Source organism: Rhinatrema bivittatum, chromosome 2 (assembly GCF_901001135.1).
Source record: "Rhinatrema bivittatum chromosome 2, aRhiBiv1.1, whole genome shotgun sequence".
Classification (NCBI taxonomy): Eukaryota; Metazoa; Chordata; class Amphibia; order Gymnophiona; family Rhinatrematidae; genus Rhinatrema; species Rhinatrema bivittatum.
In genome coordinates this window covers 721,661,083-721,685,490 of record NC_042616.1, presented here as the reverse complement: position 1 = coordinate 721,685,490, position 24,408 = coordinate 721,661,083, and the positions used below count along the sequence as shown (strand labels likewise).

The 24,408-nt window shown below is 47.2% G+C and overlaps 1 protein-coding gene across 1 annotated transcript in view; it reads left to right on the top strand.

Moving 5' to 3' along the window:
• The window catches only part of PABPC1 (poly(A) binding protein cytoplasmic 1), a 58,754-nt gene extending 40,203 nt beyond the window's left edge, over positions 1–18,551 (top strand). The window contains exons 13-16 of the mRNA XM_029591815.1: positions 6,226–6,310; positions 7,228–7,358; positions 16,473–16,572; positions 18,126–18,551. Of these exons, the coding sequence (XP_029447675.1) occupies positions 6,226–6,310; positions 7,228–7,358; positions 16,473–16,565 (309 nt within the window). The 3' untranslated portion in view covers positions 16,566–16,572; positions 18,126–18,551. The remainder of the gene's footprint in view (positions 1–6,225; positions 6,311–7,227; positions 7,359–16,472; positions 16,573–18,125) is intronic.
• Positions 18,552–24,408: the final 5,857 nt, after the last annotated feature.

Genomic DNA, 24,408 nt, shown 5'->3' with positions numbered 1-24,408 from the left:
TTCAGGATTAAGCAAGTACTGCCTACCTAATTCTTATATTAAAAAAATAAAGAAAGAAACAAGTGGAAATGTTTCAAAGTTCAAAGCCTGTGTTTCTCAGGGAAACAGCTCTGGCTCTTATAGGGTCCTAGGGGGGCTTGCCCCTTGAATATTCAGCCTAGGATTCCTTACCCGATGACCCTTGACTGGCTTGGGGCGATACTGGTGGTCCAGTCACTCCCTCTCTTGACGTTTGTATTGCCTCGGGTACTGCTGCACTGACATTTTTAGGCTGCTGCCTATATTTAAAAAAAAAAAAAAAAAAGTCAAGGAAGCCAGAAGGAGCATTTTTGCCTCACCCGCGTTCAGTTGCTCTGGGGACGAACAGAACGAGCAGAGCAGGGTTCACTCTCCTGCTCCTGCTCGCTATTGCAGCCCGGCTCAGCTGTTTCTAATTAGCTGCAGCTTTCCTCTTCTCATGCCGAGATCAGCTACTTGTCTAGCCTGCTCCTGCTTTGCGGCTCTCCCACGATGGCCTATACTCGGATTGCTTACCTGGGGGGTGAGGGACCCTCCGGGGCACCAGCAAAATCGGGGATCTGGGGTCGGGCTCCCAGGCATGTTTCCAGGCCGGCTACCTCAAGAGAAACCGTGGGAACGGCAGCCATTTTGGGCACAGGGATCGCAATGGATTGTGTGCCTCAAGGGGGGGAGGGGAGCCGGATTTAGCGATTTTTGCCCCCCCCCCCCCCATGCACTCTCCGGAGGGGGGTGCCTGACCTCTATAACCTAGCCCCTCCTCCCCCCCCCCCCCCCCCCCCATTACCCGGAAAGGCTCAGCATTGTTTTTCACCGGATTTTGTGCTTTTGTTGCACAAATCTTATTTAGCCAGCCTTCAGGAACAGAAGGAACCCCCTTTGGACTCCCCTCCGGCAAAGATCCCTCGGGTGTCCGTTGCCCAGCCTCCTCGGGCCCCAGACTTCCAGGGTTCTGTCTGTCAGGACCGTTCCAGGGGTACCAACCCCTCTTCTCCAGATCCTGATCCGGATACAGATTTGCTCCCAAATCCCCCAATAGAAGGTGATGACCCGCGGGTTTTAAGATTATTCCAGAGGGAAGAGCTGGACCCACTCATTCTCTTTGTATTGGATGAGCTGGGGATCAAAAACCCACCTGAGGAATCCGCCAGTGCCTCTGCCCCAGGGAACGTGGACCTGGTCCTGGCGGGACTCAGGGCTCCTCTAAGTACGTTTCCATTCCACCCTATGCTCATGCAGCTCCTCCTACGGGAATGGGAGTCTCCCGAATTGGGTCTCCACGTGCATAGGGCAATGGACAAGCTCTATCCCCTACCCAACCAATGCCTGGAGAATGCTTAAGGTTCCTAAGGTGGACACTTCGGTCTCCGCAGTCACCAAATGGATCACCATGGAGCCATGGCGCTGAAGGATGTTCAGGATCGCAAACTGGAACTGCATCTCAAGCAGATCTTTGAAGTCCTCGCTTTAGGAGTTCGGGCGATAGTCCGTAACAGTCTCAGGCAGCGGGCAAGCCTCCGGTGGGTTTAACAATTACTCAGCACCCAGGACCTCCCGTCTGCAGAGACGGAACAGGCGGATTGGCAGGAAGCTGCGGTGGCATACGGGGCTGCGGTGGCGTACCAGGGCCATGGTGTCCGCAATATCGGCCAGACGGCTTTTTTGGCTGTGAAATTGGGCTGCAGATCCCTCCTCCAAGTCGCAGCTGGGCACGCTTCCCTTCAAGAGTAAGTTGCTTTTTGGTGAGGACCTTGAACAGCTTATTAAATCTTTGGGAGACAACCAGATTAATAAGCTGCCTGAGGACAGCCCTAAACAGACTAAGTCCTTCTTTTGTTCGCGCTCTCGCTTTCGAGGCCAGCGCAGGTACAATAACAGAGTGCGGGGATCCTTACAAAGAGGTGCTTCTGCTAGATCCCAGCCGTGGTCTCATTCCTTTCGTGGCCAACTTCCCTTCCGAGATAGTAACCTGCAAGGCTCCTCTGCGAAGTCCTCACAATGAGATACGGCCAGCCCATGCCTCCGTTCAAAACTTAGGTGGTCGTCTGTCCCTGTTTCTCGAGGAATGGGTCAAGATTACAACGGATCAGTGGGTCCTCGATGTAATCGAAAAAGGCTATGCACTAGAATTTGCTTGGGACCTCCCAGACCTCTACCTCGTCTCTTCCTGCGGGAGCTGGAAGCATCCGGCAGTGTGTCAGTCTCCGATCAGGCTGCAAGAGCTGGGAGCCATAGTCCCTGTGCCTGTGGAGGAACAGGGATCCGGCCAGTACTCCATCTACTTCATCGTTCCCAAAAAGGACGGCTCCTTCAGACCAATCCTGGACCTCGAGAATCAACCGGGCCCTCAGGGTTCCTCATTTTTGGATGGAGACCGTGAGGGCGGTCATAGTGGCTGTTCGCTCAGGCAAATTTCTCGCATCTCTCGACCTTACGGAGGCTTACTTGCGCATCCCAATCTGCCATGACCATCAGAAGTTTTCCGCTTCAACATCTTGGGTCAACACTTCCAGTTTCGGGCGCTTCCATTCGGTCTAGCCACCGCGCCGCGCACTTTTACCAAGGTCGTGGTGGTGGTGGCGGCCGCCCTCCGCCGGGACGGAGTCCTAGTCCATCCTTACCTGGACGACTGGCTCATTTGCGCCAAATCAGAGGAACTCTGCACGATAGCAGTCAACAGTCTTGACATTTCTCAACGCCCTGGGGTGGATAGTCAACTTCTCCAAAAGCAACCTTCAGCCCTCTCAGGTCCTGGAGTTTCTGGGAGCTCGCTTCGACACCCGCGTGGGCAAGGTGTTGCTACCAGATGCCCAGGCGCTCAAGCTCATGGATCAAGTACAACATCTCTTATCTCGCTCCGTTCCCACGGCCTTGGGACTACCTTCAAGTCCTGGGCTCCATGGCCTCAACTATCGATTTGGTTCCTTGGGCCTTTGCGCAAATGCGTCCGTTACAGAAAGCTTTGCTGTCCCGCTGGAAGCCGGATTCGGAGGAGTTTCAGACTCCACTACCGCTCTCCGACTCTACCTTAGCCAGCATGTAGTGATAGCTATCGCTTACCCACCTTCTGAAAGGGGTGCCTCTGACAACTCCCCAGTGGATCATCGTTAATACGGATGCCAGTCTCTCTGGCTGGGGAGTGGTGTGTCAGAATCAGTCTACCTAGGGACTATGGTCCCCAGTGCAATCCCAGTGGCACATCAACCTCCTGGAGGCCCAAGCGGTTCGTCTGGCACTCAAGTCCTTCCTTTGACCTGTCGCAAAGCAGTAAGAGTCCAATCCGTCAATGCCACCCCAGTAGCTTACATCAATTGCCAGGGAGGCATCAGGAGTCGTCTGGTGGTATTGGAAGCCAGCAAGCTCCTCTCCTGGGCGGAGCGCCATCTGGATGGGCTGGCGGCCTCCCACATCACAAGGAAGGAGAATGTTCAAGCAGACTTCCTCAGTCGTCAACATCTAGACCCCAGAGAGTGGGAGTTGTCCAAGGAGGCGATGGATCTTGTCGTGCGCAGGTGGGCTGTTCCCCACTTGGACCTGATGGCCACCTTCGGGAATGCGAAGGCTCACAGATTCTTCAGTCGCAGAAGGGAGCACTGCTTGGAAGGGGTAGATGCCCTGGTCTCTCTACGTCGTCCTATGTCTTCCCACCTTGGCCTCTGGTGGGAAAGGTGCTCAGGATGATAGAACTTCACATGGGTCCAGTCATTCTCATAGCACTGGAGTGGCCTCAAAGACCATGGTTCGCGGATCTGGTGAACCTCACAAAGTAGGGTCCCCTCCGCCTTTGTCATCTCCCAAACCTGCTGCGCCAAGGTCTTGTGTTTTTCGATCAGGCGGATCGTTTTTGTCTAGCAGCCTTGCTTTTCAGCAGCGTCAACTGAGAAAGAAGGGTTATAAGGAAGAAGTTATTTCCACGCTGTTGCGGGCACGTAAAACTTCCACCTCTCTCGCTTATATCCGAGTTTGGAGGGTGTTTGAGAATGTGTTCCGATTCCAGTATCCCGGCATGCAAAGCCCCTGTATCTCTGGTTCTCTCCTTTCTTCAGATGGGGCTCTCCAAAGGTTTGTCCTTCAATTCCTTGCGAATGCAGGTCTCTGCTCTCTGTTCCCTCCTGGACCGGGTCGATGGCTGCGAGCTGGCCGCCCATCTGGATGTCGTACGTTTTCTTAAAGGGGGCCAAGCATCTGAGCCCGCCTGTCCGGGCTACTTGTCCGTCTTGGATTCTTAATTTGGTGCTGCGAGTTCTCTGCGATGCTCCCTTCGAGCCTCTTCATCGGGCCATCCTTAAGGACCTAACCCTCAAGACGGTTTTCCTTGTCTCTATTTGCTTGGCCAGGAGAGTGTCCAAACTCCAAGTGTTGTCCTGTTGAAAACCTTTTCTCCGTTTTTCTGATTCTGGGGTTTCCCTCAAAACAGTCCTGTCCTTCTTACCTAAGGTGGTGTCCTCTTTTTACATAAATCAGTTCGTGGAGCTTCCTGCTTTTTCTTCAGAGGACATTACCAGCACTCTGGGCGGAGAACTGCAGCGACTGGATGTGAAGAGGGATCTCCTACAATATTTACAAGTCACCAACGAGTTCCGAGTCTCTGATCATCTTTGTCTTATGGAGTGGTCCCAATAAGGGGAACAAGACTTCTAAAGCTACTATTGCCAGGTGGCTAAAGGAAGCAATTGCATCGGCGTATATCTGTCAGGGCAGACCGGTACTGGAGGGCTTAAAGGCCCACTCTTTGCGTTCACAGGCTACGTCTTGGGCAGAGAGCCAGTTGGTTTCCCCGCAGGAAACATGCAGAGCAGCTACTTGGAAGTCTCTGCACACGTTTGCTTGACATTATCGTCTTGATGTCCGGGCACCAGAGTTTGGCTCTTTTGGCAGACAGGTGCTTCGAGTGGGACTATCTCTGTCCCACCCTACTTAGGGAAGCTTTGGTGCATCCCACTGTCTAGACTGATCCAGGTATGTACAGGGAAAAGAAAATTGGTTCTTATCTGCTAATTTTCATTCCTGTAGTACCACGGATCAGCCCAGACTCCCGCCCTGCTGCATTAGTATGTCCGTTCAAAGTTTTCTTTTTGTTCTACACAGCAATTCTGAACGAGGGGTTTTTCTATCAGATTTTTGCTTCCTATCAGAAGAACAGTTTTCTTACAGGGTTTTTGAATTTCAAATTACCAGTTAATTGTTTAAAGGTTTTTCTTGCTTGATCTTTTCCGAGTTAGTTATCTTTCTCTGCTTTGATATCCTTTATACTGAAGGGACGCAGGAGGGGCTCTGTCCTGATATAGGATACCCTTTCAGTTTTTCTCTTGTCTCCATCTGCTGGACAGGAGGCTCAACCCACTGTCTGGACTGATCTGTGGTACTACAGGAACAAAAATTAGCAGGTAAGAACCCATTCTCCTTTTCTTCTGAATAAAGAGGGGAAAAACACTAAGAATGAGGAGAAACAGAAAATGGGGGAAGGGAGGTAGGAGTAAGAACTCCACACCCAACCCCCTGGAAGCCCTCCTGGTCTGGCATAGCCCAACAGAGGGAGTGAGCTAAGGTTTTCACCTCTGGAGCCTCCCTGTTTTTTTGTTTTTTGTTTTTCCTTTTTAAGAGCTAAGGATCTTGCTCACTTGTAAGAGGGTGAAACTGATCTTTTATCTCAGGAGCTCCTATAAGCTGCCCTGGCCTGAGTGCACAGCATGCACTGCTTGCCTGCCATCTGCTGGAGACAGAATCCTGGCAGTTTGGTGTCAGCACAGTTGTATATAAGGGATGACGACAGCGAGCCTGTGATCTGTTTCCATCTGCTGACTGGCATGCATAACCCATTCATCTGGTCTGTGTGTCTGGAAGAAGTAGGATACAATTTGGATATACATCTTAATAGGTTAGAAATAATCAAACAATTTAAGGATGATCTGATTTACCAGATTTAAAATAACTTTGACCACTCTGTTTCAAGGAGTCAAATTAAATTTTCTTATTTACGATACAGCTACAAAGTTGCTTATAAGTAGTTCATTTGCTTTACAGCAATTATGTCCAAGTAATGGACATGTAGCTCTTGCATGTTGCTGTTACTACTACTACTAGGAAGTTCCACAGTCTGCTGTATAGTCATCAATTTGAAAATCATCACCAATGTATAAAACATTTTTAAAAACTGAAATGCAGTTTGTTAAACTGATTATAAAATGCATGTTTTCTGACTTGTAGCCAGCTGTCCATGTGCAAGGTCAAGAACCTTTGACTGCTTCCATGTTGGCTTCTGCCCCTCCACAAGAGCAAAAGCAAATGTTGGGTATGTATTTTATCCAAACTAAGATCACTAGAAAATAAATAAATAAATAAAAAAATAAAATAAAATAAAAATACTAACTGCTATGAAATATCAACAGTTAAATGGGTAGTCTATACCGGTCTTGAGTATAACCAGGTCTTTGAGAGAAATGGGAAGGATCCCTGGATGGTATGGTCAGCCCATCTATATAATCCAGGGACTGCATGCAGTTCAGGTTTTTAGGATAACAAAATATCAACTTTGCATGTATAAATAATCATCATGAGATTACATCTAAAAACTAAATTTGCTTACATCCCTTAAGAGGGGGCCAGAGTTATACACGGATGATATATGGTCCTGCTCTGTCAACCTAGTTTAGTGTGTAGTTACTTAAGTCTATTTTTTTTTATAAAGTAATATGTTTTTATAAATATATAAAGCTATTCCAGAAAGCTCATTTTGAAATAACCAGTAGTAATGAATATATCTGAGTCCAGAGCCCTTTGCCCGAAATCCCAGCAACCTCTCTTGGCATCAGTCAACACCACTCGGCCTCAATATTTGCCTTCCCCCTTAGCAGCTCATTTGAAAGGGTTGACAGTTCCCCCACCCCCACTCTCAATTCACTTGTTTGTGTTTCTGGGTTGGAAGAAAGGAAGAAGCTCCGCAACTCAGAGAGAAGCCAAACTGGATCTCTGAGCCACTGGCTGTGAGTACAGTTGCTTGACAACCAGTCGGGAAAGCTGATTAGTTGATGAGATTTTGAAGTCTGACTCCTTTTATGGGAGCACAATAGACACTGGTTTATAAAGTATTCTAAATTTTGAGTATTTGCTTACTATTATTGGTGCATTCATCTAAGGATAGTACTGGTTGCATTTTTAAGTATTCAAGTTTCTTCTCTTCATTACAGTACAGTTTTCTTATGTTTGTAGGTGAACGACTATTTCCTCTTATTCAAGCCATGCATCCAACTTTAGCAGGTAAAATAACTGGCATGTTACTGGAAATTGACAATTCAGAGCTTCTCCATATGCTTGAGTCGCCAGAGTCTCTTCGCTCCAAGGTGGGTAGATATTTTTCTCCTTTTCATAAAAGGTATTGTATGGATGGAACTGGAAATAAGTCTTTGAGCTTGATTTGCTAAGCTTTCTTAAGACCCCATAGAGACAGAATGGGGGAAAAAAACTCAGTGCAGTGGTGGCTAATGTTTCCTTTCCTAGCGTGTAGCCAGATGGACTCAGGACCAGTAGGTTATGTGCTCTTCTGCTAGCAGATGGGAGACTGAGTCAGATTTCAAAGCTGACATCATTCTAGATATACCTCTGCAGTTACCTCAGCTGCTCAATATCTCTCCGTCTCCTAGCAGATGCAGACACTATCCCACACACTAGAATAGTGTTAAGAATTACTGCAAAGAAGAAACAAAATTTACCTTAAAGAAGATCGAGCCCCACTCTCCTGCAGTGATACCTAAGGATCCCTCCCCCAGTCGAGAATTCCTGAGGTGATCTCCGATATCCCTCAAAGGTGTGCCTTGGTCCAGTAGCCGGTTCCCGGTGTGGACTTAGCCCCCAGTGTGACTGAAAGGCAGCGGGTGCGGAACAGAGTGCGGTGGTGAAGGTAATTCCCTCTCGCCCCGCAGCTGGAGACCGTCCTGCACACGATCGGTAAGCGCCGAGACCAGGTAAGCAGAAATCGAAATTCAGTTCTCTGGTCTCCAAAGCTCGGATTGCCGTACCAATTCCTTCTTCCGGCGAGTTAAAAAAGGAGCACCGATTGGGTTGAGCAGCCTTGGTTGGGCTAGGCCCCGATCCAGTGCAAGGGTCCACACACGTGGAGACCCTCGGGGGTGCCATCTTCCCTCCTCGACCGGCGGGGCGGCCGAGGCGCCTAACTTACGCATGTCCAATACAGACGCGCACACAACTGTGCGCATCCGTGCGCATACACATAGGGACAATGGCACCAAAGCCCAAGAAGGCCAGAAGGCACTCGCTTTGCACAGCCTGCCACATAAGACCCCGCAGCCTAAACTGGAATCCTGCCTGTGTCAGCATTGCGAAGAAGCCCAGGGGGAACCAAAGCCTGGTCCCTTACTGTCAGGGGATGGGTCCGGAACTACTACAGATGATAGCTCCCTGGATGTATGCATCTCCGAGATGGCTTCTCCACAAGAGGGCACCTCAGACTCAGACTCCCTCTGGGATCCACATGGACCCAGGGACCTTCTCATGGTTAGAATTTTTCCAAGGGCTGCAAGCCTTTGTCCAGGCGCAATCAGCCCTGGTGGCGCCCCGGGCTCTCAACCCCTGCCTGGAAGCACAAGATCCTCCCAGCTCTGCTCAGATGCCTCGAGACTTGCCGTGCCTAACCAAGAACGTCCCTGACAGGGACCCAGACACCTCAGACGATGATGGTGACTCCCTGGAAGAAGGAGAAATCCCTCCAGGAATGGAACCATACCGAACCATGCTGTGCTTCTTCCACAAGGATGAATTACCAGCCCTTGTTTCCCATACTCTGAAGACGCTGGATATCCCAGGCATGGATCCTTTGGCGGAACCAAAGAAGAACCCCATCTTGGTGACCCTGCGTAAGGCTTCATGCTACTTTCTAATGATGGAAGCCATCCAGGAACTGATTGACCTGGAGTGGGATGCCCCGGAGGCCAGCTTCAAAGGGGGTCGGGCCGAAAGTGGACGCTATGGTCTGTGCCGTCTCAAAGCGAACCACGATTCCCGTTGAGGGAGGGGGCTGCATTGAAGGATACTCAGGATAGATGATTGGAATTCATCCTTAAGCAGGCCTTCGATGCAACAGCAATGACACTGCAGATTGCTTCCTGCTGTGCACTGGTGGCAGGTTCCTGCTTGCTCCTCTCGAGAGAGGCAGATACCTCCGGAACGTATACCGGTGAGACGACGGAAGCTGCAGCAGCCTTCCTGACGGATGCAAGCTCAGACCTGGTGCATACCTCAGCCAGAGGCGTAGCCTCAGTAGTGGCAGCCAGAAGACAACTATGCCTACGGAATTGGTCTGCTGACGCAACATTTAAAGCGAATCTCACAAGAATGTCCTTTAAAGATCTCTCTTCTTCGGAAGCGAATTGGAGAAGTTAGCCAGCAAATGGGACGAATCCCCAGTGCCTCGGCTACCGGAAGATAGGAGTAAAAGATCACAACGTCCCTTTCCCAGAAGAACCAAGGGCAGAGGCTCGCAATACATTAGACCCTACAGGAACTTGCAGTTCCAGGCACCTTGTCCTTCCGGAAGGTCCCAGCCTTTTCAGAACAGACAGACCAAGAGAGGAGCAGGCCTGGGGGCAGGATCCAGCCATGCTCCACAATGAGAATAATCCGACCCATCCACAGGAAGAGAAGATAGGGGGTCGACTTGTCCTTTTCTACCAAAGATGGGTTGAGATCACGTCGGACAGTTGGGTACTAAACATTTGAGAAGGTTACTCTGGAGTTCCGCAGCATCCCTCGAGACAAATGAGAATGGGCCAACCCATCCACAGGAAGAGGAGAAAGGGGGTCGACTTGCCCTCTTCTACCAAAGATGCGTCGAGATCACGTCGGACAAATGGGTACTAAACATCATTTGAGAAGGTTACTCTCTGGAGTTCCGCAGCATCCCTCGAGACAAATTTGATAACCTCCCGGGACCTCTCTGAAGCCTACTTTCACATTCCAGTCCATCAGGATCACCAGCATTTTCTACGCTTTGTGGTACTGGGTCACCATTACCAGTTCTGAGCGCTACCTTTCGGCCTAGCAACTGCCCCCAGAACATTCTCCAAAATTATGGTGGTCATGGCGGCACACTGAGGGAGGAAGGGATCTTGGTATACCCTTACCTGAACGTCTGGCTGATCAGGGCAGAGTCTTCGGAAGAGAGCCGGCAGGTGACCAGAGTCAAGAGCCTGCTGCAGGAACTCGGTTGGGTCATGAACACGGGCAAGAGCAGTCTGCAGCCCTCTCAATCTCTAGAGTACCTGGGGGCCCGTTTCAACACCAAACAGAGCAAAGTCTTCCTCCCTCCCCCGAGGAGAAGGAAACTGAGCAATTACAACAATTGATGACCAATATACACCCCAAGGTATGGGACTATCTTCAAGTCCTCAGCCTCATGGCATCAACCCTGGAGGTCGTCCCGTGGGCAAGGGCTCATATGCGACTGCTCCAGCGCTTCTTACTGTCACGATGGAACCCACTGTCCCAGGACTACTCAATTCGCCTCCAACCACCAGCCGAGGTACATTCTCAGCACCAGTGGTGGCTACAGGAAGACCACCTAAGCAGAGGAGTAAACCTATCCCCACTGAACTGGATTTTATCACGGATGCGAACATGCAAGGGTGGGGCGCCCACTGTCAGGAGCTGACAGCCCAGGGTCAATGGAACAAGGAAGAAACTGAATGGAACATAAACCGCCAGGAAGCTCGAGAAGTCAGACTAGCGTACCTGCGATTCAGCCACAGACTTCAAGGCAAAGCGATTTGAGTAATGTCGGACAATGCTACAACGGTGGCTTATATCAACCGCCAGGGAGGAGCCAAGAGCCAGCAGGTGTCTCTGGAGATAGACCCTCTCATGGCATGGGCGGAGATAAACCTACAAGGGATCTCTGCCTCCCACATCGCAGGAAAAGACAATGTCTCAGCAGATTTCCTCGACCACAGCCTTCCAACGGATAGTAAATCGCTGGGGCCTCCCAGCCATGGATCTACTGGCCACCCATCTCAGTGCCCAGGACCCCAGGTTCTCAGCCGCAGACAAGAGCCAGACTCCCAAGGGATTGACGCTCTTGTCCAGACTTGGCCGGAGGAAGACTTACTGTATGCCTCCTCCCCCCCCCCCCCCCCCATGGCCACTACTGGGCAAGGTCATCGCAAGATAGAACATCACAGGGGACTAGTTCTACTAGTGGCCCCGATTGGCCAAGACAACCATGGTATGCAGACATGCAAAGACTCCTTGCGGGGAATCCTCTGTGTCTGCCTCCATAGAGGGACCTTCTCAGGCAGGGCCCGACTCTTCATGAAGATCCATCTCACTTCACTCGCCTGAAGAAGCGCGGTTACTCAAAGGTCGTGATTGACACCCTACTCCGCGCGCGCAATTTTATTTATTTATTTTAAAAACTTTTTATATACCGTTAAGTTATTTACCCTCACAACGGTTTACAGGAAGGCACAAATCATAACATTAATCGACATTTAATAAATGTGCCAAAAATGGTTCGGTAACAAAGTGTGTACAAATATACGGCTATATGCAGAGTTAATTTGGAATGTCCTAGTGAAACCTGTGTCTTATTCTAACTTTACAAAGTTAACAGTGCGAAGTTGAGTCAACAATAATTACTAAGCATATCGTGCTTCTGAGCGCTTAGTTTGTGGTGATTGCCTTTACTTACTTTCTCCATTCTCTTTGTTAAACGCCTGTTTAAAAAGCCATGTTTTTAACATTCTTTAAATAGTTTAAAATTTCTTTGTAATCTTAACTCAAGGGGCATAGAATTCCACAGGTTGGGTACTGCTAAAGACTATGCTCTCTGACATACATACTGATCTGGAGAGTATTCGAAGCCTGGTGCGAAGGATTCTGGATACTCCGGACAGCCAAGATCCCCATGATTCTTGAGTTCCTACAGGATGGTATGAAGAAAAGTCCAAGTAGCCGCACTGTCCTGCTTCAGAGCCGAAGTGGACGGTATTATATTAAGCTCTGGATTTTGTTGCCAGAGGATGTAGTTAGTGCAGTTAGTGTAGCTGGGTTCAAAAAAGGTTTGGATAAGTTCTTGGAGAAGTCCATTAACTGCTGCTATTCAAGTTTACTTAGGGAATAGCCACTGCCATTAATTGCATCAGTAGCATGGGATCTTCTTGGTGTTTGGGTAATTGCCAGGTTTTTGTGGCCTGGTTTGGCCTCTGTTGGAAACAGGATGCTGGGCTTGATGGACCCTTGGTCTGACCCAGCATGGTAATTTCTTATGTTCAATTCATCCGGATTTGTCCCGCTTCCTAAAAGGGGTTAAACAACTCTGGCCACCCCTAAAGTGGCCGGTGCCCCTTGGAATCTCAATCTAGTATTAGACTTCCTAGCCGGAGCTTCCTTCAGACCAACGCGCAGTCTGTCACTACGCCTCTTAACATTGAAGACGGTATTCATGGTGGCAATATGTTCAGCTCGTCACATCTCCAAACTACAGGCACTATCCTGTCGGGAACCGTTCCTTAGGTTTACTCCTGGAACCATACAGTTGCACACTGTCCCCTCCTTCCTTCCAAAAGTGGTCTCCGACTTTCATTTGAACCAGGCCATCTCCGGATGAACATAAAGACTCTGAAGACTCGTGCCTTCTTCACTATCTAAATGTCGGCAGTCTTCTGGTGCGGTACCTGGAAAGATTGGAACCGGTGCGCAAAACGGATCGCTTGTTCGTTCTTCACAGTGGGAAGAAGCGCCCTAGCGGGTGACCATAGCCCACTGGATCAAAGAAGTAATCAAGGCAGCCTTCATAGAGGTTAAGGCTCATTCTACAAGGGCACAGGCAATTTCTTGGGCAGAAACCAAACTGCTGTTGCCCGCTGAGATCGGTCCGGCGACGACGTGGTCCTCCTTACACACCACCTCCAGGTTCTACCACCTGGATGTTCAGGCCTGAGAAGACGCAGCCTTTGCAAGGGCAGTACTAAGTGGGCCACGGGCAGCCTTCCGCCCTGTCCGAGAGTAGCTTTTGTACATCCCACTGGTCCTGAGTCCATCTGGCTACTCGCTAGGAAATGGAGAAATTACTTACCTGATAATTTCGTTTTCCTTAATGTAGACAGATGGACTCCGCATCCCGCCCAGAAAAGGAGAACTTCTGATATCGAGGCAAAGCAAATATGGGTAAGCCGCAGCCTACCCCTAGTTCAAGACACCCACAGTTCGTCCGGTGTCGGCATTAATTGGTTGAGTGCACTGGCGGTCTCCAGTTTTGGAAATCAGTTGAACCATTTCAATCAAGTTTAATCAAGTTATTTAAGCAAAGATATATCCACAATGGCTTTTCGAAAGAATACTGAAGAGCTGAGATCACTGCAGGGGTATATCTAGAGTGATGTCCGCTTTGAAATCTGACTCCGTCTCCCATCTGCTAGCAGAAGAGCACATATCCCACTGGTCCTGAGTTCATCTGTCTACACTAAGGAAAACAAAATTATCAGGTAAGTAATTTCTCCATTAAATATTTGAGACTGCATGTCCAAATATTTTGTTTTTGTGCCACTTTATAGAAGGCAAGTTCAAATTCATGCACTATGAGCTCTTATAATGCATATAATATGAGAATTTCTTGAGCGTGCTCTGTTTTGCTGTGTGAACACGCACAGCTTAGAAGAAAATGTTGGTGGCCAACTCCCATTCCTCAAGAGTTACAAACAGGCCTGGTTTTCAAGATATCCATATTCATGATATGATATCTTCTAAGCTGTGCGTGCTCACACAGCAAAACAGAGTATGCTCAAGAAATCCTCATATTTAAAATTATACTAGCTCATACTGCACGAATTTGAACTTGCCTTTCATAAAGTGGCACAAAAAGAAAATGTTTGCACATGCAAACTGTTTGTGACTCTTGAGGACTGGAGTTGCAATACTTGCCTTTGTAACGGGGTCCTTAATGTAAAAGTCATCCTGTTGCTCCTTCTCAGTCACATTACCAGTGCAGAGGAGAGGGACACTTTCCACACTGATTGACCTTGGTTTCTTGTTTCAATGTGAACTAGGGTAACAGCTGCTGTGATTGTGATTCTTGTATTAAAACGCCACAGCTTTCTGGTGACAGAGGCTGATGGAGCCCTTCCATTGTAACATGTTAATCATTTTTATTTACTGTTTTATAAACCAGAATAGTTTCATTATGTTACAATTACCTGTGAAGTTGCAAATGCATTTGAATTTATTTTCCCTATGAGTATTCTGAAGTCTTTATTCAAATTGATAACTTGTATGGTCAGCAGGAGGCATATGCCTTATTGCCAGAAGGTTACATAACATAGCTCAGCTTTTCTTTTTTTTCCTAAATATTCTGGAATCCTCATAAGATGCCATTCCTGGCAAGTGGAATGCCTTCCACCAATCATATAACATTTAAATGTAATGTGTGCCATGGCTGCAGCTCTAGTTTTCCCTCTCTAATCAGCAGCTCTTTTGCCTTGTATTTATTCTCCATTTAATTCCTCCTTCCTTTCCTTTGGTTGACATTGTCCCCACTTCTTCCCCTATCTTTTAGAAGCAGCAGATTCCTCTGGCATGATTCTAGCTCCACATGAATAGCAATAGTTTCTCCATTCAGCAGGGCTTCCAAAGTTATCTAGCCACAAGGGTCATTAAAGTCAACCATTTCACCTGGTGGGCTCCTCTCTTCCTCCTGGACCTCCCCTACCCCTCTTTCACACACACACAGAAGGCCTAGAGTGTATTAGCTTAGTCCCTTCATGCGCACCTTTGTAACTGAGATGCCTCTGGGACCAAGTGATTCAGCAGACAAGTCATGATCTGGGCCACACATTTTATACCTGCCTTTGTTTCATGAAAGACATTGGGTGTTTTGTCTTGGCAATTTCTTCTGCTCTTTTCAAGCCTCCAGCTCCATTAGAACCACAGGGCTATGGCATTTTGAACTTTCTTTCACAACTGCGTGTAGGGGGTTTTCCCCATTTTAACACCTCGTACCCCCAATCTAGCCCAGCCATTTCAGTGACCCCCTTCTATTACCTGGTAAGAATCCTTTATTCTGCGAATCCATATTCTTCAGCACAGCTTACAAAGATATGTACATAAGACGCATTGACTCCAATAAAATATAACATTACAATAAAATAAAATCAATTAAAACTCCTAAGCACAATAAAATCTATAAAAATATTGATAGCACATTACCACAAAACCTTGAGTAACCCCCTACTGTTGTGCAATAAGTGAAACACCTCATATACCCAGATCCCACACATGGAATAGTAACATAGTAAACGACTGAAGATAAAGACCAAATGGTCCATCCAATCTGACCAGCAAGCTGCCCAAGGCAGCAACTGCTGCACCTTGCAGGCCAACTCCCCCCCCCTTCCCCCGCCAAGGGCAGCAACTGGTGCTCTGCACAGTCCACGCCTTCGGCCAAGGGCAGCAACCACCACTATGCAGGCCATCACTCTACAAAGGCAATAAATGTTGCTCTGTGCAGGTTACCGCCATGTAGAAATGTTAACATAGGTTACCCTGTTTCTTCATTTCAATCCTTTAGCATTTAGGGATCCACAGTTTTTTCCCATGCCCTCTTAAATATCATTACGGATCTCATTCAAGGCATCCACCACTCTGTGACAACAGATTTTCTGATGTTGGTTCTCAGTCTTCCCATCTGGAGTTTCCTTTCCAACTGAATGTTAACATTGCCACCATAGCACCCCCAGTTCTGGTTGATTAGAGAAGTGCAGTTTGAAACACAAATGCAGATGACCTTTACCAACACAGAAAACTGTTTAGAACTACTTTTTCCTGAGTGGCCCAACACACTGTACATGTGAAAACAAACTTATTTTTTTTAAATCCTTTTGGCTAACCGAACATTTAATTGTGGCTTATGCCATGATTTTGAATGTTCACCCAAATTATTTCGGTGTTTCTCAGTCAGCTTCTGTCTCCCCTCCATACCTTCTTATTGCTTTAGGCACTGGGTTCTAGCATACTCAGCCAAAACTTAAATGCACTTCAAGTCTATTTTTACTAAAATTGCAAGTTTTACTGTGAACCAGATGGCACTGAAGATTTCAGCTATATGGAGGTGGGTGGAGAGCCTGAGCCTATCAGAAGCCATTTACTACTTCACATTAGCAGGCTTTTAAAAAGGGGCAAGTCCCATTTGAAAATTGTGCTTCATTAATGGCTTATCTGCATGTATTAACATCAGTCATGTCTGTTCAGGTAATTATGACTGTTCTGGAAATTTGCATAGGTTTTTGGATAGAGACCACTACCCTTTTTGGTATTGATTTATTTACATATTGTCATGATCCTTATTCTGATGCCACTGACTTGATATTAGAAAGCAACTTTTAAGTCTGTGCTTATTCTAAGCATTTCAGCAAGATGTTTAATTGTAAACCTGTATCTGTTCTTCCAATCAGGTTGATGAAGCTGTTGCTGTATTACAAGCCCACCAAGCTAAAGAAGCTGCCCAAAAAGCAGTTGTTAATGCCACTGGTGTCCCAACTGTTTAAAATTCAAGTAAGTGTCCACACTAAAGTATTTCTCCATTGAGCGAAAACAGTTTAAAGGTGACCAGTAACCTTGGAGGATTTTTGTCTTGAAATGAATTGTGAAGCAGGTAGTTTAGATCATTAGCTTGCTTTGTTTATTTTTAACTCATGTGAATGTGGCTGGAGCACTCTCTCATCAATAGTCTGCGAGCTGTTTCCTAATAGCAGATCATTGTTTGTAGTCAAAATGGTTCTAGTTAGGTGGCAATGTCAGCCTTGGCTACTTTAGACTTGCAAATTAAAACTATACACTTGCTGAGTTATTTGAATAATCATTATTTTCCAGACATGTTCATAGTTTATTTTTGTTTGAGTGTTAAATGGTATTTTTGGCCCAGCAGTTTCCTTATGCACTTTTGTGCTTCTAGCTTATTTGGAACTGGATTGTATTAGGCAATGATGCCATGAGATCATTCGCGACTCCCTGGCCTGTTTCTTCTATAGATATTACAAGGATGGCAGACTATTGCTCTCTGGAAACCCAGTAGGCATGTATCCCAAATCCAACCAGTAAGCATCCTTGCAGTCCTGGCTGGCCTAGGAACTAAATCTAGCTGTTTTGCATGGCAGTGCCCATTTTTGCCACAGATCCACCAGGCCCAGCCCTACAAGCTTGCTCATTAAGAACAATTTAAGCATGATACTAGAATGTAATCATGATACAGTGGTTTATCCAGATATAATCATTCTTGGAGAGTGACTCAGCTGTCCACTACTTACTGAACCAATCTCACTTAAACATTTTGGTGACTGTGCAGCACAGGACATGGGACTACACACTGGGCCTGGAAGAATTCAATTTCAGGAAGCTGGCAGGCACCAGGCATTAGTTTTTCATTTACAAAAAAATTTAATTATGATCATAACAGCATGTAATGATTGGCAAATGTTGATCTTATTCCAAATGCTTATTTGTAAACCGTAACATTTCATTATGTTGTGACTTTCATAGCGTATTCTAAGAGAGAACCATTTTAGTCTCTCTCTATGCAATTCCATAGCAGTTGTGCATGTGAATTTCTCTGTGATTAAACTGACTGCCAAATGTTTGCTCAGAAACAAAAGTAAGTCATCACTCTAGATAAACTAGTAAAAGCTGCTTCCAGGCCTCAGCCACAGCTAAGGAGATGAGTAAACCAGTTTGAGGTCCCATTTGGATGTAAGGTGCTATATCGTAATGTGAATTTTAGAAGGTGCATGCTAACTCTAAGATGCGAAAAACTGATTGTCATGCAATTTAGGGATCACAAATTACTCAGTTTTAGTGCCAGTGTAGCTTAGGAGGTGGAATCTGAAATTGGAGCTTTGCTTTTCCCAATTGTTCTAAGGAATGTCTTTGCTGGCTCATATCATAATTGACGTTTTGTCCCATGGTTCCTAAATCATATGCTTTGTAACACCCCAGGATTAATTTGTCCTTTGCTACAGTCTTTAACTGTGGGTTCTATGTGATCTCAAGTACATTAATAAAACCTAAGCCACAGGTTGACATACTAATTGACTTTTTTTTTTCTTTTACAGAAAGAAGGAACTGCACCATCAAATTTCGCTTCGCCGAAGAAAAATAATCTAAACATGGAAAAATTTAAATTGCAAAAAAACATTGCAAAACATAAAACAAACAAAAAAAGGAAAGGAAACGTTGATGCTTACGTACAGAGCAAATGCCAGGCCTAGCAAATGAACCGCTAGTCCTAGATCACACTGAAAAAATAAAAAAAAATAGAAAAATAGAAAAACAAAATTACTGTTTTTAGACCCGGGGAAAGGCATTTTCAGCACAGTACGAAAAGTTAAAGCATTCCTTTCTTTCATTTTGTAATTCTTTACTGTGGAAAAGTTCAGAATATCACCACTGTTCTAGTTGACAGTGAGAATTGATAGCTGAGCAAAGAAACATAATTTGGATTATAACATTCTTCCTTTAATAAAAATTACTTAAACACTGATGTGACTTGTTTTTAATGCTTATTTTCTTCTCTCGTGCTCTGGTGCTGCTGTGTTGTTACATAAGCCAGCTGATATCTTGCTAACAGTGCTGAACTCAAGATACTTTTTGCTGGAATACTCTGGTGCTATTTTCAGATCAGAATAACCTGAATTTCCTAGTGTGTAGCCAGACGGACTCAGGACCAATGGTTATATGCACCCCTGCTAGCAGATGGAGATGGAGTCAGGTTTCAAAGCTGATGTCACCTTAGATTCACCCCTGCAGTGAACTCAGCCTTCCAGTATCTCTCCGTCTTCTAGCAGATGTGGATGTGCTTTCCCTATCGGGATTGCTGTACCCTTTAGAAGAAAAAATTCTACTTTTAAATTGCAGAAAGATTGAGCCCCGCTCTCCTGCAGTGATACCTAAAGGTCTCTCCCTCAGTTGAGAATTCCTGAGGTGATTTTTGAGATCCCTCAGAGGTGTGCCTTGGTCTGGTAGCTAGTTCCTGGTGTGGACTTTGCTTCTGAAGCAGCTGAAAAGCAGCGGGTGCAGGAAACAGAGCACAGCAGTGACAGCCAAAGCCCTTTCCCGCCACAGCCGGAGACGTCTCTATACTCAGCCAATAAGCGCTGAGTCCACATAAATTTAAAAAAAAAAAAGAGGATTCCTTCTGATTCAGAGACATTGGAGTGGTTTCGGTAAGACTTCCTCCAGTCTCCTTGCTCGGCACGCCGTACCGACGTCATTCCTGATCTCATTGGGGTAAGGGGAAGTGGGCTTCCGAGCAAGTTGAGCGGCCCCCCAGTGGGCTAGGCCCCGCTTTACTCAGTAGGCACACCACATGGTAGGCCGCGGCGGCGCCATCTTGCATGCGTTTTGTGCACCTTCTATTGCCCACAATAGCGTGTCGGTACGAGCGGTGCGTGCCGGCTCTGCACATCTGCTGTGCGTATAACGTTGCACACATTGTAGCGTGCATCTCTCAGTGCAGAATTGAGGTAAAGCCAAACGCACGGGCTGTGCACGCACCATGCTGTGGCCCACATAGCGCCCAAAATCTGTGCGCACAATATTTTAAGCACAAGCCAGCTGAACACGCTGTTACTGTCCCTAATGGCTCCAGTAGCAAAGAAACATAAGTACCATTCTCTCTGTGCTGCCTGTCATATTAGGGCTGCACAGTCTGACCTTGATTCTTACTTATGTCAGAACTGTGAGGAGGCCCAGGGAGAGTTGGCCTCCCCAGACTTTACTAAGCCCAGATCCTCCCACTCTGAGGATGGGTCAGCCACAACCTTAACCGGAAATACCCTGAATCTGAGAAATCCCGGGGCTGGGTCTTCCATGGGAGAGGAAAATCCAGCAGCACCTACCCCAGTATTTCCTGGGCTAGGCGTGGACCCAGCAGCCTTAGGTGAAATTCTTTCAAGGCCTTCAATCCTTTGTACAGGCGCAGTCTGCTTCACTTGCCCCTGGCTGGACAGAACCCCAGCTGATAGGGCCTCCCTCTCCCAGCCCTGTCAGGCCTCGAGACATACCTCGTCTCACCAAGGTTATCCCTTGCAGGGACCCAGACAACACGGACGAAGAAGGGGATCCAGATTCCTCGGAAGATGGGGAAATCCCACCAGGTTTGGAGCCGTATCGGACCATGTTACATTTTTTTCCTTAGAGATGAATTGCTGGTCCTGGTTTCCCAGACCCTGACGACACTGGAAGTTCCTGGGGCAGACTCTGACGGAATCAAAGAAGAATCCCATTCTGGTGTCTCTCTATGGGAAGCCTCTTGCTATTTTCCGCTGCTGGAAGCCATCCTGGAGTTAATTGACCTGGAATGGGACGCCCCTGAAGCAAGTTTTAAAGGTGGTCAAGCATTAGAAACTCTATACCCACTGGATCCAGCGGCAAGAGAACACCTGCATTTCCCTAAAGTGGATGTGCTGGTCTGTGCTGTTTCGAAGCGAGCAACTATCCCAGTGGAGGGAGGAGCAGCCTTAAAGGATTCACATGATAAGCAGATGGAGTCCATCCTTAAGCCTTTGACGCAACAGCAATGACTTTACAGATTGCTTCCTGTTGTGCCCTGGTGGCTCGCTCGTGCCTGTACCTCTCTAGAGAGGTAGATGACTCAGGGACGTATTCTAGAGAAGCTATGGAGCCTGCCACTGCCATTTTAGCTGACCTGGGCTCTGACTTAGTCCGTACCTCAGTGATAGCAGCCAGAAGACAGCTATGGCTGCGAAATTGGTCAGCAAACGTGACCTCTAAGGCAAACCTTACAAAGATGCCCTTTAAGGGATTATGCCTCTTCAGAAGCAAACTGGAAAAGCTGGCCAGTAAGTTGGGTGAATCTCCAGGGTCCCGGCTACCGGAAGATCAGAGAAAGCAGTTACAGTGCCCCTCACCTATGAGGGGTCGATCCAGGGCTCCCATCGCTTTTGGCCCTACAGAAACTCGATATTTCAGAGGTCTCAGTTATTTCAGAGTCAACAGCCCAAGAGAGGGGCAGATTCAGGTTTGACCCAAACTCCCCAATGAAGCTTTGCTGATCCAGCCACAGAACGAGGAAATATGAGGTTGACTATCCCTCTTCTACTAGCGGTGGGTCGAGATCATGTCGGACAAATGGGTACTGGATGTCATACAAGAAGGATACGCACTGGAATTTCGCAGCACTATTCGGTACATGTTCATGATGTCTCCTTGCCACTCCCAGCACAAGAAGCAAGCTGTGGAGTCTACCTTGATAAGGCTCCTCAAATTGATGGTGTTAATTCCAGTACCTGCGCTCCAGGAAAATATAGGGCATTATTCCATATATTTCTTCGTACCCAAGAAGGAGAGATTCTTTCATCCCATCCTGGACCTCTAGTGTCAACTGACATCTATGGGTAATTCGTTTCTGCATGGAAACTCTGCGCTCCATGGTAATGGCCGTACAACTGGGAGAGTTCTTAACCACCCTGGACCTTTCCGAGGCCTACCTTCATATTCCAAACCGGCAAGAATATCAGGGATTCCTACGCTTTGTGGTACTGGGCTGCCATTATCAGTTCCGGGCGCTTTCCTTTGGCCTGGCTACAGCTCCCAGAGCATTTTCCATAATTATGGTGGTCGTAGCGGTGGCACTGAGGAAAGAGGGAATCCTGGTGCACCCGTACTTGGACGACTGGTTGATCTGGGTGAAGTCATTGGAAGAGAGTCTCCAAGTGACCAGCAGGGTGACATCCCTGCTTCAGGAGCTTGGTTAGGTCGTAAACATGGACAAAAGCAGTCTCAAACCCTCCCAGACCTTGGAATATCTGGGAGTCCGGTTTGACACCAAGCAGAGCAACGTCTTCCTCCCGCCCTCGCAGTTAAGGAAGTTGATATCCCAAGTGCATCAGTTGATGAACACGATATGCCCCAAGGTGCGGAGCTATCTTCAGGTCCTTGGTTTGATGGCGTCAACCCTGGAGGTAGTATCGTGGGCGAGGACACACATGCAAACACTTCAACGCTCCCTGCTGTCGTGTTGGAACCCACTGCTTCAAGACTATTCAATTCGTCTCCACCTACCGATGGAAGTATGTTCTCGGCTCCAGTAGTGGCTATAGGAAGCTCACCTGGGCAAGGGTGTACGCCTGTCCCCACCGAACTGGCTGGTCCTCATGACAGACACGAGCCTCCGGGATTGGGGAGCTCACTGTCAGGAACTGACGGCCCAGGGGCGTTGGACCAAGGAAGGAGGCGATCTGCCTGGAAGCCCAGTCAGTGAGATTGGCATGTCTACAGTTCAGCCATATACTCCAGAATCATGCGGTCCACGTAATGTCTTACAACGCAACAATGGTAGCCTACATCAACCGCCAGGGGGGGAGACCAAGAGCCAGTAAGTGTCACTGGAGATAGGTCTCCTTATGGAATGGGCGGAATTACATATATAGTGGGCCCTTGAGTTACGACCGGCTCGGGTTACGACCAAATTTCGAGTTACAACCAAAATGTTTCCATTTGGAGAGAGAGAGCGAGCCTAGCCATAATGCCCTCATACTAGGTAATTATTTATACCCCTATATGAGGCCCACCTAGTTACTCGAGGTGAGGTGTGAATATTAGTGTAGGGGTTAGGGGCCGCTTTGACATGCAGAGTGTGGCGCACAAACAGAACAGTGCACTCTTGTGAAGATTTGATGACCTTCGGAGTGAGGAAACTCACCCAAAGATGAGATTTGTGCAATGTTCTCTCAACCTAGCTTGATGTTACCCAGGTAGAGTGTCCATATGCAGATATCGTAAAGGAACTGGTGGAGGAGGTGAAATTGTTTCTGGTAGGCTAGGCACATTTTATAACTTTTTGGTGAGTACACTAGGAAATTATTGGTGTTTCTGGTAATTACAGACATTATACAACCATTTTTTATTATAGAAATGGTTAGGTAAGAGGTGTTTTTGGGAGATTTGGAACACATTATGGGTATTTCCATTATTTCCTATGGAAAAAATAGTCTTGACTTACAACCAACTTGTTACAACCAGCCCTCTGGAACCAATTGAGTTCGTAAGTCAAGGGACCACTGTACAGATGATCTCGTCCTTCCACATTGAAGGAAAAGACGTTAGAGCAAACTTTCTAAGCAGGGAGAGTCTGGATCTAGGAGAATGGGCATTGTCAACCAAAGCCTTTCAGCTGGTGGTATATAGCTGGGGCCTTCAGTCAATCGACCTGCTGGCTGCATCTCACAATGCGAAAGTTCCCTGATTTTCAGTCGCAGAAGAGATCAATGGTCCCTGGGGATCGACGCCCTAGTTCAGACCTGGCCAGAAGTGTACTTACTATAGGCCTTCCTTCCATGGCCCCTGCCAGGCAGGGTCATTCACAGGATTGAGCACCACAGGGAATTAGACCTACTAGTAGCTCCGGATAGACCTAGGCATCTGTGGTATGCAGACATGTGGAGACCCCCCTGTGTCTCCCACCGCACAGCGACCTGCTCCAGCAAGGTCCGGTCCTTCATGAGGATCAAACTAAAAGGCTCACCTGTTGAAGCATGGATATTCGGCAGTAATTACCACCTTGCTCCGCGTGCGGAAGTTCTGTATGTCCTTAGCATATGTGCAGATCTGGAGAGTATTTGAGCCTGGTGCAAGGAATGCGGTGTTGCCCCTCGGATGGTCAAAATCCCACTGGTTCTGGAATTTTTACAGGACAACTTGAATATAGGGTTGGCCCTTAACTCCTTAAAGGGCAGGTAGCGGCGCTCTCCTATTTCAGGGGCAAGGTGAATGGAACCCACCTGTGGACGCATCTGGACATGACCCATTTTCTCAAAGGGGTGTAAAACAGCTCTGGCCACCCCTATGGTGGCCGGTTCCCTTGTGAAATCTTAATCTAGTTTTTGAGTTTTTGGCAGAGCCCTCCTTTCAGCTGCTGAACAGTCTTTCCTTGTGCTTATTAACCCTGAAAACAGTATTCCTGGTGGTGATATGCTCGGCTCATCGCATCTCTGTACTACAGGCATTGTCGTTTCGGGAACTGTTCCTCTGGATCATTCCAGGAGCATTACAACTTTGTACCATTCCATCCTTCTTGTCCATGGTAATGGTGGAGTTTCATTTGAATCAGTCTTTCATTGCCATCCCTAGATAGGCACACGGACACAGAAGAATACCACCGCCTCTGCCATTTTTTTAAATTGTTTATCAGTATTTTTACAAATTAATACAAAGAGAACTTTGCATAGAATTACAATAAATCTATATTGATATTATTCCAACTTGTATAATTTCCTTTTGAAATACAACAAAAAAGAAACATAAGAATATCATAGATCTTTCTTACGTAGGAAAATGAGGAAAAGAAAAAAAAATTAGAATTCAAATACCATTAAA